The 20188-nt window shown below is 38.8% G+C and overlaps 1 protein-coding gene across 5 annotated transcripts in view; it reads left to right on the top strand.

The window, feature by feature from the left end:
- Positions 1–20188, top strand: part of ATP13A4 (ATPase 13A4) — a 153917-nt gene that overhangs the window by 125370 nt on the left and 8359 nt on the right. For 3 of the 5 annotated variants that reach the window (XM_067035343.1, XM_067035345.1, XM_059064016.2), the window contains 9 exons: positions 504–583; positions 2170–2212; positions 2600–2709; positions 4595–4691; positions 6661–6733; positions 13273–13444; positions 14163–14356; positions 15569–15657; positions 17726–17806. In XM_067035343.1, coding sequence (XP_066891444.1) covers positions 504–583; positions 2170–2212; positions 2600–2709; positions 4595–4691; positions 6661–6733; positions 13273–13444; positions 14163–14356; positions 15569–15657; positions 17726–17806 — 939 coding nt within the window. The remainder of the gene's footprint in view (positions 1–503; positions 584–2169; positions 2213–2599; positions 2710–4594; positions 4692–6660; positions 6734–13272; positions 13445–14162; positions 14357–15568; positions 15658–17725; positions 17807–20188) is intronic. The other 2 variants (XR_010840930.1, XM_067035344.1) reach the window with 2 other exon arrangements.

The raw sequence follows: 20188 nt of genomic DNA, 5'->3' as shown, positions 1-20188 counted from the left end.
TATCAGCTGAGTTTCACAATTGGTCAAGCCCAGATGGTATGGTTAAGTCAAAGACCACAGATAGTCACCCTCTCATCACTAGGCTATTTTTCTGCTAGATCTGAACAATTTTCTGAGAAGCAATTGCCTCCTTTCCTTCTTCTGGGATCCTGACCTCTTGTTATCTTGCAATTTCTCATATTGTACTGGTTTAAGGTTCCATCAAGCTCAGGGTGTTTCAGGACCACATTCTTCATGGACCCTGAGCTAAATTCCTATAGGTCATCATTTTCATCAATTATGTCTATTAAGTAGTCATTTTTACTGATTGGGTCTTCCTGATCACTTATCTGATGACCAAAGTCTCAATATCTGTCTTAAAATCCAAAGAAGGACTTCTTGGAAACAAATATTTTTCTCACTCATGGATATCATTACCCAGTCAGTGTTCTGAATGTTATCAATTACTTCATGTATGACCAGCTGACATAATAAAAAAAATTTCCCTTTTGCATTCTTTACAGATATTGATCAATGGGACCATCTTTGCAAGAATGTCTCCAGGGCAGAAATCCAGTCTGGTGGAAGAATTTCAGAAACTAGAGTAGGTCTTTACCAATTCAGATGGTGTGAAGTGCATGGAGGCATGACAGGGGGGAGAGTAAGGAAGTCACTCAGTTTGGTTAGGGCAGTGGTTCTTAACGTGGCTACACATGACAGTCACCTTGGGAGCTTTGAAAAATTAGCAATACCAGGACACCACCATTCAGAGATTCTGATTTGATTGCTCATGTGGACACTTGGACATCAGTATTTTTTAAAAGTTCCTTTCATAAGTCAATTTTGCATCCAGAATTGAGCACCCCACTGAACTAGAACATAAGGGGCACAAGAAATAACTCTGGAAAGGTCATCTGAACTTGGCTCCTAAAGGTACAATGAAAATTTAGACTTCATTTTTACAAATTATTTTCACGGTTATGATATAGGGAGGTCCCTATGACAAGAGATTCACATAACCCTAAAAATATTAAAACATTCTTATGCCAAAGCATCCTCTCCATCCTAAATCAGAAAAATATTCTTAACACAAAGAGTCTCCATTGTCAGAATCCCATCATTTGGGATCCTTTATTTCCTGTTAATGGAACCCCATGGAATCTCGGAGGCTTTCTCTACCTCTGGTGCTGGACCACACTCACATAGCTCCAGCTCCTACTTGTCCCTAGTCCACCGTCCTACTCAGTTGATTCAGTCATTAGATGAAAGTTCTATATTCAAAAAGCCCTATATTCTCAATATGGCTAAAAACCTCCACAGTAAACTCATTGCCTTAGGTAGCAGTGTGGAAGAGAAGTACAGCAAAAACTGCAAACACTGTCAGAGTGTTTGCATCGGCATCGCCTGCCGATGCAGGGGACACGGGTTCGTGCCCCGGTGAGCGGCTGGGCCCTTGAGCCATGGCCGCTGAGCCTGCGCGTCTGGAGCCTGTGCTCCGCAACGGGAAAAGCCACAACAGTGAGCGGCCCGCGTACCACAAAAAAAAAAAAAAAGAAAAGAAGAAGCAGACTGTCTTCGTCCACAATTCAAGAGAGCAGTATTCATCCGGCCTCAAAAAGCAATCCTGAAATGGGGATATATTTTCTTTCTTCAACTTCCGGTCCTGGCACCACATTTTTGAGTTGAGCGACAGCTGACACGGTGGATTTCCTCTCCAGTTGCTATTAATGTCACCAACAATAAATTCTTATTTATCATTTTAGAATACATCACTTCACTGAATACTCATAATGCTTGTAGGGGAGAAAAATGATAGTCAAAATGGGAAAGTGATCAGGTCAGAGATCCAGATCTTCTGGCTTCAAATCCTGTGCCCTCCCCACCATGCCATGCTGTCATATAATCGTGAACATCCTGTTTTACAGGTGACAGAGCTGCCTCCTAGACAGAGAAGTGCAGGGTCTCCTTGAATCGCTTGGAGTCAGAAAGGCTGTATGGGATTTCTTAACCCATTGTAGGAACTGCTGAGTCATACTTCATTTTAGTCAAACCAGACTGTTAGGGAAACTCCCCTAAAATAAATAATAAGTTTGAGCCTTAAGTAGTGAAGCTCATTTTATCTTTTTAATTAGAGCAATTAGCAGGTAAGATTGCTTTGATCTCCTCTACAATTGACACGTTCCCTTTTAGTTACTTTGTAGGTATGTGTGGTGACGGAGCCAATGACTGTGGGGTAAGTAGCTGTCAGTGTGTGGATTGTACTTGCTTCAAGCCCTGTAAGAGATAGTATCCCCTGGGGTATATACCACCTCCATTCCTCTTGAAGGAGAAACTGATGTGGACGGTTTGGAAAGGTTTTAACCAAAGCCACACAATGACTCAGTGGTCAGTACAGACTAACTGGGGTAGAATTTGGTTCTGGATTCCCCACTTCTTTGGCTAGATGTCCCAGTGCCATCTCTTTCTTATGTGGCAGGCAGAGCAAAATTTGATCATCTCCTGGCCAGTGCTTGGGCCCACAAGCCACTTCGTGGGCAGCTTAACTAGCCTTTCTTGTGTGGCCTCAGGAGAGATGTGTGTGACTGTGCATCTATACAGTAAGCTGACTCTTTGCTTTCAGGCTTTGAAAATGGCTCACGTGGGCGTCTCTTTATCAGAGCAGGAGGCATCTGTGGCCTCACCTTTCACTTCCAAAACTCCAAACATTCAATGTGTACCTCACCTTATCAAGTAAGTAGGTACTTTTCCCCAGCATTGTTTTAATATCTCTTGACTTTTAGGTGCAAACCCCTTTGTTTTGCCAGGCAAAGACCAGTGGAAATGTGTGTCCCTGGATGGGGAGGGCGCTTTGTGGGAGAAAGCAGTCAAACATTCTACTCTAGAGTGGACTTACCTCCTGGGAAAACAGTAGCATTTCTAATGAAAATCACTGAATAGATTATTTTTAGAAGATTAGAATCTGGAACTTGTTGCTGCTTTGAAAATGTCTATCATACTCTTCTTATTATTATTTTAAATGAATCTCCTTAGATACTTTCTTAATGGAGAATTGACAGAAACTTTCTCTTCCCTACTTGCTTTCCTTTCCTCTTGCCTCTTTATGCTTCCTTGGAATATCCTTCCTATCCCCAGTTTTCAGAATATTTATTCATCTTTGCTGCTTCTACTACAATTTCCCTTGGTGCTTTGTTCCCCTCCCCCAACCCCAGAATATGTACTTCTGCTGCATTTTGTTTGAATGATGGAGATGGTTAGCATTGTGGCTTCTTTTGGTTATTATAACTACTATGTGTTTACAGTTTATAAAGTGCTTTAATGCCTAGTATCTAATACATCAAAACAGCCTGGAATTGTAGGGATGGTCACTATTTCTTTTACAGACAAAGAAATTGAGGCTCAGAGAACTTGATGTATCGAAGCTCACAGCCATAGAGGATTGAAGATTGTATTAGAATTAATTTTGTTTCAATGTGTTTTATCTACAAATATCATACTCTTTCCACCACATTAAAATAATGATTTGACTAGCTCCTCCCCATTAAAAAATGTATTCATGCATTTGATAAATATTTATAAAGTAGGGACTTAGTGCCAGGAACAGTTGGAGGCACTGGGGACCCAGAAGCAAATAAATCGAACATCCGCTGATCTCACGAAGCTTTCTTCCCGTGAAGAAGTTGGGCAATAAACACACACACAGAAAAATCAGGGGTAGTGTGAAAAGTTGGAAGATGGCTTGGGCAGTGGAATTGGCTGCTTCAGATGTGGTGGTGTGGGGAAGCCTTTCTAAGGAGGTGAGGGAGGAGGAGAAACCACCTTCTAGGTGGAATAAACAGCAGCAGCAAAGTCCTGATACAGGAAAAAGCCTGGTTTGAGGATCAGGTTTTTGAATCCTAGGAAACCATTCTGACCAGAAGTAAATTTAAACTCTATTTTTTCCCAAAGCAATGAGATAAAAGTGGTATTTCATAAGTACTCTATTTTACACTCTAAATATATACTATTCACTCAAAGTCAATCAACAGTAATACAAAAGAACGTGCTCATTGATTCCAGTCTCTTTAAATTTGATGTATGCCTAATTTGAGTGTGCATATTGTCTTAGTTCAGTTTTAGAAAAAGTTGGGACTGCCAAATGAAATTTGAATGAGATGTTTGCAAATTCCTGAAGCACCTGGAACGTGAAAATAGCCCCCAAACCTGCAATCTTATTTAAATTCCTCAGTTCACAGATGAAGAAACTGTGACCAAGAGAGGGAAAATGACCTTTCAAATCACATTAGTGAGTAGATATGAGATCTGGGACCAGTTCCCAGGTCTCCTGACTCAGAGCTGAAATAATACCTGCAGACAGGACAAGAGTAACTCTACATTTGGGCTCCAAAGCTCAATCAAAGGCCTGTGGACCTTGGCCTGGAACTAGTCTTCCTTGAAAATCTAGCACACTGACTGCCGGCTCCCACTGGCTCAAGACTGTCCAGTCTGTCAGGCAAACAATCGAATTATCAGGCTTTGATTTTTTTCTTCTGAGCTCAGCTGAACAGCACAGAATAACTGACCTCATTTCTTTTTGTGACTTTCATTTCATTACTCTTTCATTTCTTTTCTCACACAGGGAAGGACGTGCAGCTCTCGTTACCTCATTTTGCATGTTTAAGTACATGGCTCTGTACAGCATGATTCAGTATGTTGGTGTTCTGCTGCTCTACTGGGTATGACTTGAGACCTAGCCTCTTGGTTAGTGAGAGCTAAAACAAGTAGCGGTCACTGGCAATTTTCAATGCCTCTTAAAGAAAGAGTGCACATGGGATATTTCAAGTACCAACAGCCTCTCTAAGACTATCTTTAACGCTTTTGAAAGTAAATCATAAATAGACAAGGATACAAAGGAAAAGTCTTTGGTGTCAGTTCTCTGACTCTCTGACAGAAGTTTCTTACCTCGTTGTAGCTGAGGTTCAGAACTGAAGGTAAACTTTCTCTCTCACTGTTGTTTTGGCTTGCCTGGACCAGGTCTCTATCTTCCCAGTTCCAGTGTGGCTCCACCCTAGCATAACATTCGTTAAAGAGGTGCTTCTCTAATTGGGGTTCTGGTTAATGTTTCATAACTGGCTCTCCCTGGAAACACAAGCCCAGATTATTAATGTTTACCAATTTCAATGACATAACTACTCCCACCATGGCTGATTTCAAGCTATCTACCTGACGTCACTGAACATGGAGTTGGGAAGAGATGTATTATACAGCAGCATACCACTCCATAGTACTTGCACCATATAGATACAAGAGTTGGGGCTTCCCTGGTGGCGCAGTGGTTGAGAATCCGCCTGCCGATGCAGGGGACACGGGTTCGTGCCCCGGTCTGGGAAGATCCCACATGCTGCGGAGCGGCTGGGCCTGTGAGCCATGGCCGCTGAGCCTGCGCATCCGGAGCCTGTGCTCCGCAATGGGAGAGGCCACAACAGTGAGAGGCTCGCGTACCACAAAAATAATAATAATAATAAATAAATAAATAGATACAAGAGTTGTAAATAACCTTAAGACCATTGATAATATTTAAATGTAGGAAAATGATTAGAGAGTGCTGAGTTTTGGCTATTTATTACCTATGTTTTTAGTATAATTTAATGGTAAATTTGTATAATTTAAGTTTTTATATTGGCTGTGTTTAAAAACCAGCTCACGGAATTCCTGAAAATTTAGCAGTTGACTTTCATGAGCTAGTACAAAGCAGCATATCACTGATTCCCTGAATACAGGGACTTGAAAATTGGCATATCATGCCCCCCAAAGCACATAGGTCTTGTGATGGTTTTTACTATTTAACAAAATATAAAAGGAGAAAAGACATATCTAGTATTTGTGAGCTCAACACGTGGGCTTATTCTGTTAAGTAACACTGAGAAAGTGAATTCCATTTGTGCTGAAGGTATCTAGATTCATCTCTATGTCTTGCCCCCTTGCTCCTGGTATGAAGGTTTTTACTTCCGTTATTTTCAGATTATATAAGTCCTTTTCCTCTCACTGATGAATGGGCTGGAAAAGGAGAGGCTGTTTATGAAAATTTGGTCCTATTTTGGAATCCCAATAACTCATTATGCTCAAAAGTAGAGTTAAACATGGGTCATCATTATCTCCTTTCCACGAAGGGGGTGCGGCGGGGGGAAGGAAGCAAGTTTTTTGAAATCAGTAAGACATGAACATTTTTTTTTCAAGAATATCAAGATGCTTTATCAGGACTTTCTAACAACACCGAAGAATGCAAATAGTGGGTTTAGTTACTCTCATTTTCCATTGGTGAAATTTAGGTAAGATCACCACACATTTGTCACTGACCATTGGGAAAGTATCATTTTGTTGTGCCAGACCAAACCCCAGCCTTTCTGCTAACAAGTAGAAAAGAGAGCAGAGATGAATCAGAGTGAGATGTTCCCCTCAACAGGGGTGACACTGATGCTCAAAGGAGCAGCCCAGAAAGCACACTGCAGTGGCCCTCCTGTCTAGAAAGGAGTTTGCAGGCTTGTCTTTGGTACCCCTGCCAACATGACCAGGCCCCTGACCATACCATCTCCTTGGTAATTTACTTGAAAATCCTATGTTGCTGTGAGAAAATGAGTGCAATTGATGTCACATTTCATCCAGGAGGTTATAACTTTTTTGAGCCACTTTCCTTTTTATTTTCAGGAGACAAACAGCCTTTCAAATTACCAGTTTCTGTTCCAGGATCTGGCCATTACAACTCTTATTGGTGTAACAAGTAAGACGTCTTTAAAATTTTCTTCTCAGAGATACTTCCCTCCACTTGCTTCTCTCTGCCCCTGCAGGGTTAGTCCACCATTGAGGGGTAGCAGCTATAGCCGCAGTGATGAGTGACTTATTCCCAAAGGGGTATGGTATGCAGAGAGAGAAAGAGGAAATAGAATCTTCAGTTTTAAGTGTTGAAAGTGTTAGCAAAGGAAAAGCTGGCTCGTTGTTTTGCTGTTTTCCACAAAATATAGAGCTTCTATAAATGGTCACTAAACCTTTATAATGAAAAAAAGCATCTTGAAAATCAGGAACACTGACTTAAGTGTGCTTTTAGGTATAGTTATGGCCCAAATGTGCCCAATTGATAGAAGTTAAATGGCTTTTATGTTTCCCATTTCCAATCCTAACCTCTCAGGATTTAGAACAGAGATTAAATGTAATCTTGCCATTATGCCACTCTCACCCACCACCTCCTAACTAATATATGAATTGTCTCTCCAGTTTCCCCGCTATGGGATTTTTCCCCAGCCTGACCACTATCCATCGTCTTTACCATATTCTCTGCTTTTCTCTCTTATATATGAATGCCACCAGCTACACTTGTACTTTAAATCCTACCTGCTCCTACCTCCTCAAGGATTTTGTTCCTGGAATTATCTTTTTCTCTATCACCAACTTTTCTCTGGTCCACTGGATCATTCCAATCAGCAGATAAATATATTTTTGTATCTTCTTTCTTTAAAACCTCTTCTATGACCCCCAAATCTACCATTAGCTACTGTCCCCTTTATTCTCAAACTTCCCAAACAGTTGAGTAGACCCACTTTGTCCACTTGCCATCTCTAATTCTATTGTCATTTCATTTCAATCAGCCAGATTCTAATGTTCACGGGCATGAATTTGGATTCTGGGCCTGTGCAGTTGTTTGGCGGAAGACAGTGGTTTCCTGGCACATATGTAACAGCCAGCTCTCCAAAAAATTGTAGATATGCATGTATATGCATATGCATAGAAGCATATTATAAGCTTTACTAAAAAGAAAAATGTATAGTGAGCAATTATCAAATAACAATAAAGTATACATTACTCTTTCTTGCAAACTCCATTTAGCCAATGGATTCTCACAGAATCCTTTAACTGAGTTTCATCAAAGTCAATGTATTGTTGTGATTGATGACTGAAATAGTTCTGATGTGAATGAATGTTCGTTGACGTTTTTCTTTACCTGAGTGAGCAAAACAAAAGAGGCTTATGCTGAAACTTTAATCATTCATCAGTCATGTGAGCAACTTATTTGCTAATTTGGATAATAGTTCTTAAAATCTGGAAGAATATTTCCTCAGTTAAAAAACAATTGTTCATGATGTAATGGCTACAGATGTGACACACGTTTACGTTCAATCTCCATTATTAACTTTAAGAACAGAGATAATGCTAAACTGTAGTAAAATCATTAGGACATTATCAGTTCTGAGTATTCATTATCTTTGTTTTTAAGATAATATTTATTTAATTGCAATTTTATAGTATTCTTCTAATAATGGCCATATTTAATAATTGGCTTAAAGCTTAGTGGCAGTTGGCTCTTGTGAGTTCGTATGAGCCAGCTCCAGACACCACTGGCTGGGAGGGTCCACGTTACTGATACATTAAAAATACCAGCATATACACACTACTGTATATAAAGTAGGAAAACAACAAGGACCTACTGTATAAAACAGGGAACTATACTCAATATCTTGTAATAATCTGTAACAGAAAAGAATCTGAAAAAGTATATATATATATATATATATATATAACTGAATCACTTTGCTGTACTAACACAAAATTGTAAATTAACTATACTTCGATACAAAAAAAAAGTACCAATCTTAAACTGCCTCTTCCACATGCCTCCTGACCTTGCTTTCACACTGTTTCCACTATTTCATCTTACACCTTGTCATCATAATCTTAACAGCTATCACTCCAACTTATGGTTTAAAAAACTTGCTCAAAAGCTTTGCTTTCAGAGAATATACTCAAGGAGGGTAAGCACTATTCTGTCTCTTCTCCAACACTGCTCTTGTCAAGTCCACCAATGAGTTCCTTGCAGTCAACAGTACTGATCACTTACCTTTCCTCATTGTACTTGGATCTCTCAACAGCACTCTTATCCTTCAAAAGGTTTCTTCTCTTGGCTTTTGTGATGCCACACACTCCTGAATTATCTATTGCCTTAATGAATACAGCTTTCTCATGTCTTTTGCTGGCCTCTGCTCCTTTACCTGTGCTCTAACTTTTAGAATGTTCCAAGGCTTGCTTGTTCTTAGGTTCTCTTGTCTTTTCAATCTACACAATCTCCCTAAGTGATTTCAACCAATTCTATGGCTTTAATGTCATCTGTATGCTGATGAATCCCAAATTTATGTCTCTAGGCTTGCTTGATGTCTATCCTAAATTCTGGAAATGCAGCTGCCAAGCATCTAATCTTGGATATTTAACAGGATGGAGACTTAATGTGCCCAAACAGAATGCTTTATTCTATCAGATCTGATATTCAACAAAATTATTAAATATTTACTGAGTGTCTGGTGTATACTACTTACTGTAATAGGCACTTGATATACATCAGTGGAAAAAACCATAGAAATTCCTTTCCTCATGGAGCTTGTATTCTATTGAAATAGTACCACAATCTACCAAGTTGTTCACATCGAAGACCTGGAGTCATCCTTAATTTCCCTCTTTTCTTCACCTTTACCAAGCCAGTTATTCTCTATCACCACATGTTCTGCTTTATTTTTTTCACACTACTTTTCACAATCCAAAATTAGATATTTACCTATGTTTTTATTTGTTTTTGCCTGCCTTCCCTCACTCAGTGTGTGTACTTCATGAGAACAGCACCTTGTTTCTCCTGATCACTGCTGTATTCCCAATACTTCTAACAGTGCCGGACATATCAAAGGAGCTCATTAAATATTTGTTAAATCTACTGTAAGAACATCCTTGGACAGTCCTTACTGTTAACAGAGTAATCCTTTACATCAAGCCAGATCTACCTCTGTGTAACTTTCACCCATCTCAGTCTTCAGTTCTGCCATTTGGGGTGGCAGAGAATAGTCTGATTTTTCTCTCCAGAATAGTTCTTCAGATATTTGAAAACAACTCTCATTTCTTCTGTGATTATTCTCTTTCCCATAACAAGCATCTCCATATTATTCTCTATTTTTTGATATAATTCATTGTGAAAAGAAGATGGAAAACATTGCAAGAGATAACAAAGAAAAAAACCACCTGTATCCTCCTATATCCTGCTATCCAGAGCTAACCAATTAAAGCATTTTGATGTATTCCCTTCCAATTATACACACACACACACGTATAGATAAAGAAATTTGAATTATGTTTTCTATATAATAGTTGTGCATCCTGGTTTTCTTAGTTTAACTTTATGACCACTTTTTTATGTGTAAATATTTTCATTCTTTTTTATTGTGGTAAATTATACATAACATAATATTTGCCATTTTCACTGTTTTTAAGTGTACAATTCAGGAGCATGAATTACATTCACAACATTGTGCAGCCATCACCACTATCTATGTCTAATTTTTTTCATCACCCCAAACAGAAACTCTTTACCCATTAAGCAATAACTCCCATTGCCCCTCCACCTAGCCTCTGATAACCACTAAACTATTTTTTGTCTCTATGAATTTGCCAGTTCAGGATGTTTCAAATAAGTTGAACCATACAATGTTTATCCCTTTGTTTCTGGCATGTCTTATTAGCATAATACTTTCATGATTCATCTATGTTGTAGCATGTGTCAGAACTTCATTCTTTTTATGGCTGAATAATATTCCATTATATATATACCACATTTTAATGTTGATGTGTTGAAACTCAACTGATTTTTATGTGTTGATCTTGTATCCTGCAACATAGCTGAATTCATTTATCAACTCTAGCAGTTTTCTTGAGGATTCTTTGGGATTTCCACTATTTGGTATCATGTCACTTGTGAAGAGAGATAGTTTTACTTCTTTCCTCCAATTTGAATGACTTTAATTTCTTTTTCTTCTCTAATTGCTCTAGATAGAACTTCCAATGCAATGCTGAATAACAGTGGTGAAAGTAGGCATCCTTGTTTTGTTCCTGATTTTAGGGGGGAAAGCTTTCAATTTTTCACCTTTGAATGTGATGTTAAACTGTAGGTTTTTTATTACATAATATATAATTATGAGGTACGTGTAATATGCTAAATGTGTAACAATCTAGTTTGAATAGGTACCTTAACTTTAGTAGCATATAAAAACTCTGCTACTTTATAGGTCTGTCTCTTCCTTTTATGCTGTTGTTGTCAAATTACATCTTTATCCATTGTGTGCCCAGTAACATATGTATATAATTGTTTTTTTATGCATTTGTCTTTTAAATCATGTAGGAATAAAAAGCTGGGTTAAAAAACACAAATACAATAATATAGGATTTTATATTAGCCCAAATAATTACCTTTACTGGGCAAAATGAGTACATTAATAAAGAGATAGAAATTATAAAAGAGGATTCTTTAAAAAGAATGTCTTTGGGCTTCATTTAAAAATTTCTCTTTTTAATACTCTCCTTTTGTTCACATTATTTCCCTGATTTCCTTCAGTTCTTTGAGCCTGTTAAAAACAATTGTATTGGGCTTCCCTGGTGGCGCAGTGGTTGGGAATCCGCCTGCCGATGCAGGGGATACGGGTTCGTGCCCCGGTCCGGGAAGATCCCACATGCCGCGGAGCGGCTGGGCCCGTGAGCCATGGCCGCTGGGCCTGCGCGTCCGGAGCCTGTGCTCCGCAACGGGAGAGGCCACAACAGTGAGAGGCCCGCATACCACAAAAAAAAAAAAAAAAAAAAAAAAAAAAAAAAAAAAAAAAAACAATTGTATTAAAGTCTTTGCCCAGTAAGTCCAACATCTAGGCTTCCTCAGAAATAATTCTGTCAATTTATTTTATTCCATTAAATATTATAATGTTGTAACTCTGGAAATCAGATTCTTTCCCCTCCCCAGGGCTTGATGTTTTTTGTTTTGCTGCTTTTTGAAGACTGTAGTAGTCCATTTATTTAGTGACTTTTCTAAACTATTTTTGCAAAGATTAGATCAGTTGTCATGTGTGGTCACTAAAATCTCTATTGCTTTAGCTTTTGTTCAACTAATGTTTTGACAGAGATATCCATGAGTTGAATTCCATGAGTTTGAAAACATGAACAAAGAAATACCTCTCCCAGTCTTTGCAGACTAGTTCTGTTCTGGGGCACTTCAACACTTAACTAAGCTTGTGCTGAGTCTAGCGATTATCCAGGGCTGAAAGCTTAGGGTCTTTTCTGGTCTTTTCTGAGCATACATCTTTGGCAGGCACATGGCTTTCTATATTCTCCAACATGCACAGGTACTTTTGAATACCATAATTTTCCAAATAAATGCTCCTTAACTTTTCTTTCTAGGCTTCAGGTGGTTATTTTATGTCTCAACTGTAATCTTTTGCTCCCCATGACTATGGGTAGCTTGTTAGCCTTACAGTGTTTTTAAGGAGTGTATGCTGCTTTTCCGCCCTAAGTTTTGTATTAGGCAAAACAGAGATGAACACCTTGCATCAGTTCTCCAGGTAGCTTCCAGACAGGTTAGAACAGACATACGCAATAATTTATGGATAAAGTCTGCTTTTCCCCTTTTGTAACCAGGGACCAGGGTCACCCGCTGGGAATGCAGACAACCATGTTCAAGATTGCCGTTGAGCTAAGGAGGGAGGGGGGCAAGGGCAAGTAAAAATGCCACAAAGTTTTCTTCCCCTTTTTAAGTTGTCTTTTTCTTGACTCAGCCTTTGCTTGGTTGCTGTAAACTTCCGTCTGTTTTTCAGAGTTCTGACAAAGTTGCTTCTGGCAGTTTCCTTTTGTTTTTCAATGTTTCTGTGGAGGGATGGGATAATGGAGTTGCTAATCTGCCATTTGGTTGATGTCACTCCTCATTTTGTTATTAAATATTTGAAAACATTACTTCTTAGTGACTGTATGTTGTTTCATTATAGAGATGTACCACAATTTATTGTAAATGATGCTGTGATGAACATCTTCCTACATCTCTGAATTTTTAGCTTAGGATAAACTTCCAGAAATGGAATAGCTATGTCAAAGGTTATGAACATTTTTCAATCTCTTCATATTTATTGCCAAATTGCCCTGCAGAAGGTATTTTTGTGTCAATATACGTTTCCACAAGCAGTGTATGAGAGTGCTCACTTCATCACTTCCTCATCTATAATTTAATAGTCTTTGCTTATTTAACAGGGGGGAAAAGGGCATCTTGTTGTTGTTCTATGTCTTCTCTTTCAAGAATTCCTCATATGACTTGAGTTTGAATTAATTCATTGTTTTATTCCCTTACTTTGTGATGTATCAATATTTCAATTTGTCAATTTCCTCAGATATATGGGCCCAAGAAGTTACACCATTCTTCTGATGAAGAATACAAAATTTTCCTTCTCTCATATACATATAAAACTTGAATTTATTTTGTAGTGAATTTGAATGGTGCCTATCCCAAGCTGGTGCCTTTCAGACCTGCAGGACGGCTGATCTCCCCGCCTCTGCTGCTCTCTGTGATTCTCAACATTCTTCTCAGCCTGGCCATGCACATTGTGGGCTTCATTCTGGTTCAGAGGCAGCCTTGGTATTCCATGGGGATGCACAGGTACGATCACAGCCTTAGATTATCACATTCTAATTTCTGTCAAACATCATCTGGCCCATATGTTGGGAGGCAAATGGGTCTTCATTCTACTAAAGCTTTGGCTTCCTTAAGGTCCTTGGCAGTTTTCCAGTGATCTCTTCTTTGTAGCACAGTTTGGTGGCATCATCCATTAGTACTTATCTTTGCTCATCTTGAAAGATAGTAAACTCTGACCATCTTTTATATCTAGGGTGACCATGCATTATAGTTTGACTAGGCAGCCCTATTTTAAGCCTGATATCCCAAAGAAATGATTATATTTTTTCCTTTCACATTCAAATCTGTGCCTGTTGGATGATAAATTGTACAGTCACACTACTAGTAAATGTTCAGAAATCTGAAGCAAATAGAGGGAAGTGTCATGACTTACTCATATCTTTTTCTCTCACATAGTCTTAATACATTATTGGTGCCCAACTTATTGAATAAATAACTTGTTGGATCTGTTATCTAGCTACCTATCTATTGATATCTATCTATCATCTATCTATCAATCATCTATCCATCTACCCAAAATATAGATCTATACATGCTGGTTTCTTTCTCCTTACTTTTCAGTATATTCTTTCCCAAAGTGTACGCAATTATAGAAGCATTGAGGACATGTAGTTGTGTAGATACATATGCTTCATAAGGGCTTGTCATCTCACTTCATTAGCTTCTTTGGTTTCCTTTTTAGTACCTGCACAGTGCAAAATGAAACCACCTCAAAGTTAACCATTTCTCCAACTGCTCCGGATAAGATCGGAAGTAATGGTGTCTTCACAAGTTTTGAGAACACTACTATATGGTTCTTGGGAACAATCAACTGTATCATTGTGGCTCTTGTCTTCTCTAAAGGAAAACCATTTAGGCAGCCCACATACACAAACTGTGAGTAGAACTGTACCATATCAGAGGTGAGAGGTCATCAGAGAGGAGAACAGATATACTCCTGGGTCACTCAAGGAGAAATTGCAGAGTTGGCACTCATCTAGGGTCTTCTGACTTCCACTCCAGGGCTCTGTAAACACATGCAGCCTTATTTCCTGGTCCTTTGCTACCTCCCTCAAAACTGCGTTAAATACTAGAGTTTCTTAATCCACCACTTCCCTTCCCTAGAAATTTGTCTCTGGGTATCTTTTCATGGGTTCACTCCAAATTGGGAAGACACGTTTAATTCTCTGCTTGTCAGTACTTGTCAGAATTCATCTCAGAGGAGGTGGGGAGAAGGGTCACAGCACTCAGTTGGAAGTGTCTCCTGCCATGGATACAATGGTCAGGATGACACTGTGTGATTGGCAGTTCTGGGAGCGGGTCCAGCCTGGAGGAGCCTGACTATAGAAAGTTGTTGAGATTCTTGGCCAAAGTACCTCTTACCTCCTTACAGTCCAGGCTGAGGGTGGGGGTGAGTGTTAGGAGAAGTAGGTGACCTGTTTAGCTTTTGGGACATGTATTTGCATAGTATCACTACCCCTCTAATTGGGAAAATTTAGAAGCACAAGTTGAAGAATCAATATCCTCAGAAAAATCTGTTTGGGGAAAGTTATTTTGCTCTTCTTCTTGGGATGAGGAAGCAATCGAATACTGATCTCCACATGATTGCAATTCAAACATTTGTTTATTTACAGTCCTCCTCCCCCCCCCCAAAAGGATTTGAGGCAGATGATTTTTTGTTAACATCTTTATTGTAGTATAATTGCTTTACAACGGTGTGTTAAGTTTCTGCTTTATAACAAAGTGTGAATCAGCTACACACATACATGTGAGGCAGATGATTTGCATTAAAGAGACTCAGATACTTGGATATCTCCAAGGCATTTATTGAAAACATTATTTTGTATTACCCTATATGTATGTCCCATTTTTATTAATTGAAATATATAACATGCATGTGAAATTTTCCACTTACCTCAAGGACATACATAGAAATCGTAGAGGTGAGACCCATTGCATAGAAATGAGTACTTTTCATCTATTTTGCTGAGTTTGGATGTAGAAATCAAGTAAATCTAATCAGTGTTAATCTAGAATATGTGTATCAATGGATGCAATACTCTGGACTCAGATTTCTCTAAATGATAGCTTGTGTTCTTATCTCCTCAGATATATTTGTCCTTGTGCTGGTCATACAGCTGAGTGTGTGTCTATTCATTCTGTTTGCCGATATTCCAGAATTATATAGGCGTCTGGATGTAAGTCTTATCTCTGGGATATGATGATATTTTATACTTATATAACACCCCGACTTCAAAAAGCAGGCCACAATTGCAATTGACATGGATTCTTGACACCTATTTTTCTTTTGAGATGGTAGGGTGAAAATGAATGCTGAATTTATTCATATTTTTTATTTAAGCTGGTCGGGAAATAAAATTCTGTCTAGCCTTGATTTCAAGTATTTCAAAAGCATTGAACATTTTTCCTTTAAGAGATCCTGGTAAGATTGGAAATTCTATTTATACATTTTCTCTTTCAAATGTGAGAGAATTTTCTCTTAAATGGTTTTGCTTTGAAACTGTTTAAAACAGTTTTGCCTAAAACACTTTTAGGGTTAATTCTCAAATCTGTATTTACATCTTTTTTTTTTTTTAACTCTTTAAAAACGTGTTTTTCTGTATTACATACTTAATGTCTGCAAAACTTATGTTCAAAGATCCATATCTTACCTCAAGTACTCTCTTACAGTTTTGTAATTTTGAGACAACTGTGAAACTCTAGAAGAGACAGAAATTTTACATATTCAAGCAAGGGAAAATGTATATTTTGATTCCTCTAATCTATTCTTCTTTTGAATTAGAAGCTAATCATTAATAAAAGTCCTTTAGACCAATAAATAGGATACAGAAGAGATGATAAAAGGAACTGAGCTTTTAGTTCTTTGTAAAATTGCCTGTCTGCTTCTCCATCTCAAAGATAAGTTTCATGAGGGCCAAGATCCTATCTTATTCATTCTTGTATTACCAGTGCCTGGCATAGTGAATGGCACATAATGGCAATGACTAACTGACTGATCATTGCAGATCAGGTTCCTAAATGTAGACAAGCATTTGGAGTACATAGTGCATTCCAAACCAGCAACACCTTCACAAACCCATGGTGACATTTGACATATAAACTAATATCTGCATTCAGTTTTTCATTTTTATGACTGTATTACTGTGGTTAACAGTATAATTGTATTCATGAATTAGATTAGGTACTCACGGAGATAAATAGTCTTTGCCCACTAGTCTTCTAAATGAGTTAAAATTCCTTAATCCTGCCGAAGTTAAGGTTAAAACATGTTGGATTTAGTTACACTCTTTAGTTAGTGAAGACTGTTTCAGAGGTTCTGGGACCTCTTGTAACAAAATAAGGAATGCATTTGGTTTGGAAGGAACCTGTGCAGGGGCATTGCCAGCATGACTTCAAAAGATTCTGCAGAGGATTTTTGCTCACCTTAAAAATAATTATTTTTCTTATTACATAAAATTATGGGTGCATTTTAGAAAATGTAACTATGCAGGTAAGGAAAATTATAACATTATTGACTATAGCCTTCCATCTTTGAAAATTCATATATTATAAATGTGTGTTTGATTTATGAAGTTTATTTTATTTTAAATGGAATCATGCTGCTTTGCAACCTAATTATTGCTCATTTAAAAAAAATTCATATATTGTTTTTAAATAGAGAAAACATTTCCATGGTTTAAAATTCAAAAGTTTAGAGAAGTTATGTGGTGAAAACCTCCCTCCCATCCTTGTTCCCTGACTACCAGTTCCTCTCTCTGGAGACAACTAATAACACCAGTTTATTTTACATACTTTCAGATATGTATTATACATGTGTACATATACATTTCTTATATGTATATTCTACCACATTTACACAAATAGTAGCAAACTATTACATTTGTCCAAGTCTTCTGAGATGGAGATATCCAGGTGAGGTGAGATGTGTAAGAAAGTTATTGGAAGAATTACCTAAGAAGGGGAAAAAAAGAAAAGATTAGGAAGCCAGTGGAGGTGGGGAGGGTGCTACACTATGATGTGGGTCTGCACCCTGCAAAGGACAGAGGGAAGGAACGCGAGCTGGATGAATTGAGTTTCAGACTGCAGCGCGATTCCAAGAAAATCAAGCCAAAGTTGCCCATCAGAGGTGTCTAGTGTCTCACAAGAATGAGTGGTTAGAAGCCCTGCATGTACACTGTGAACAGCATGAAGTTTTTGCAGCATAATTAATCTTCAGACTGACTGTGTTTTTTCATCTCCCACCAGCTGCTCTGCACTCCTGTCCTGTGGAGGGTCTACATTGTCATTATGCTCGGCTCCAATTTCATTGTGTCCCTTGTCGTGGAGGTAAGTGGCCTCAGGTTGCTGATTGCTAGTTGGGGTGGTGGAGGCATTCTCTGGGATTCTGAAAAAGGAACAGCTTTAGCTGACAAGGCTCAACAGTGCAGGGGTCTCTCTTCCTTGGCAACATGAACAATGATGCTTCCCTCTGATGAATTCCAAACAAGGTATTCGTTTGCCTATCTGTAAAGTGGGGCTGGGGAGGATGGGAGAAGGTCCTATCCATTTCTAAAATTCACAAATAGAGACCCAACTCAATTCATTCAAATTTCTTCAAAAGAAACTGATATATGAGTCACATACTGCAAGATTCACCTTTTTAAAATATACGATTCAGTGGCTTTTAATATGTTCACTGAGTTGTGCAACCTCCAACACTGTCTAATTCTAGAACATTCTCATCACCCTGAAAGAAATCCCACACCCGTTAGCAGTCACTCCTTATTTCCCCTTCTTCCTCCTTCAGCCCCTGGCAACGACTAAACTACTTTCTGTCTCTATGGATTTGCCTATTCTGGACGCTTCATATAAAGGGGATCATACAGTATGTGGCCTTTTGTGTCTGGCTTCTTTCACTGAACAACTTCTATCATTTTTACTTTACAGATGGGAAATGAGATTCAGAGTGAGCTTTTCCCAGCTTTTATTCTTTATGCTCCATTTCCCCAGGAAAATGAGCTTGTGCTCCCCCTTTGCCTTACTACGCACTTTACTCTCTCCTCCTTCAATGCTGTTAGACACAATCCCCGTTTCTTAAAGCCCACTCTTGGGGAGGGTGCGCCCCAGAAAAGGCATCCATTCTGTAGGAGGGATGAGCTTTAAGACTCCATCTGTCCCCATTCCTGCTTTCACTTACAAACCCAGACTGGTTCCAGGGAGGGTGGATTCGTGGTGGGCTGGCGCACCTGGGGCCTGACGGCCCTGCAGTATTTTGTATGCAGGAGCTCCGGAGCCTTCCTTACTAAGCAGGGTAAAAGCTGCACAGGAGCTGGTGGCAGAACAGGACATAGAATTAGGATAAGGAGCATCTATCTCTTTGCTAAACCAGGACTTCTCAAACTTGAGTGGGCATCAGAATTCCCTGGAGGGCTTGTTAAAACACAGATTGTCCAGCATTTCTGATTTGGTAGGTCTGAAGTAGATACAAGCTTTTGTTTCTAATAAGTTGCCAGGTAATTCTGATGCAGCTGACTCAGGAATCACACTGAGGAGTCCTGTGCTAAATCATATGGTCCCCAAAGCCACCGAATTAATAAAAGAGCATTGCCATGAGAGTCCTCTTATGGAGTTGCAGAAAGATGGTCCTTGTCCTTTAAGGGATAATCTTATGTATATATCTTATTCCTGTCCATGATCATGTTATTTCTTCTGTCTAGTACATCTTTCCCCATTTCTGCATATTGAAATACCATTCCATCCTCTGTGGCACAGCTTGAGTATTAGCCTGTTCATGAATTTTTCCTGATGCGTGGATCAGTTAGGCAAGTAACAAAGCTCAGCAAACAGTGGCTTAAACAATAAAGATATTTATTGACTTACTTAACAAGAAGATTGGAAGCCAGTGGCTTCAGATCTAGTTTAGTGTCTCTGTGGGATCATTGGGGCTCTGCATTCTTCCACCTTTTTGTCTCACCATCCTTAGATGTTGGCCTTCATGTTTGTGCTTGTTGCTTATGGGGCCCAGCTAGCTCCCATGTAGCTAGGCTTTATGTCTGTTTTCAGTGCAGGAAAAAAAATGGAAGAAGAGGTACCAGGAAGCTTTTTTTCCCACAAGTATGAACCTTTTATCAGGAAGCAAAAAATTTCCTGAAGCCCACCAGAAGACTTCTTCTCATGCCTCATTGCTTAGAACTCTGTCTCATAGTCAGCTTTAGTAGAAAAGGACTCTGGGAAAGTGGATCTATGCCAAAAAGTTAGACAAATTGGCTTAGACTAGTTATGATTTTTTTTTAAGGTGGGCAGGGAAGAGCCAGGAGGAATGGACTGTAGGGTAATCAAGCAACCAAGTCTGCCATAATCCCCCAGCAGGAAGCCGTTCTCCTTCAGTATATTTGCAGCTAAGAATATAGCTGCAGAGTAGTCTATCTGGGTTTGAATCCTGGCTCCACCCTTTCTTGTTGTCTGACTTTGGTCAAGTCACTACACTTCTCTGTGTCTCTGTTTCCTCATCTGCAAAATGATAATAATAATGGTACCTTATCTCAGAGGGTTACTGTGAGCATGAAATGTAAACAGTGAAAAGCACATAGTAAGCGCTTAGTAAATATAAGCTCTTATTATTATGTTATCTCTTGTGGTACTTACCATTCCTTACTTTGTGTCTAGCAATCATTTATTCATTCACTCTTTCCATAAGCATTTGTTGAACTTGTGCCATGTATTAGGGCA

Source organism: Kogia breviceps, chromosome 5 (genome assembly GCF_026419965.1).
Source record: "Kogia breviceps isolate mKogBre1 chromosome 5, mKogBre1 haplotype 1, whole genome shotgun sequence".
NCBI lineage: Eukaryota > Metazoa > Chordata > Mammalia > Artiodactyla > Physeteridae > Kogia > Kogia breviceps.
The sequence above is the reverse complement of the archived record's forward strand: the minus strand, read 5'-3'. Positions and strand labels throughout refer to the sequence as shown.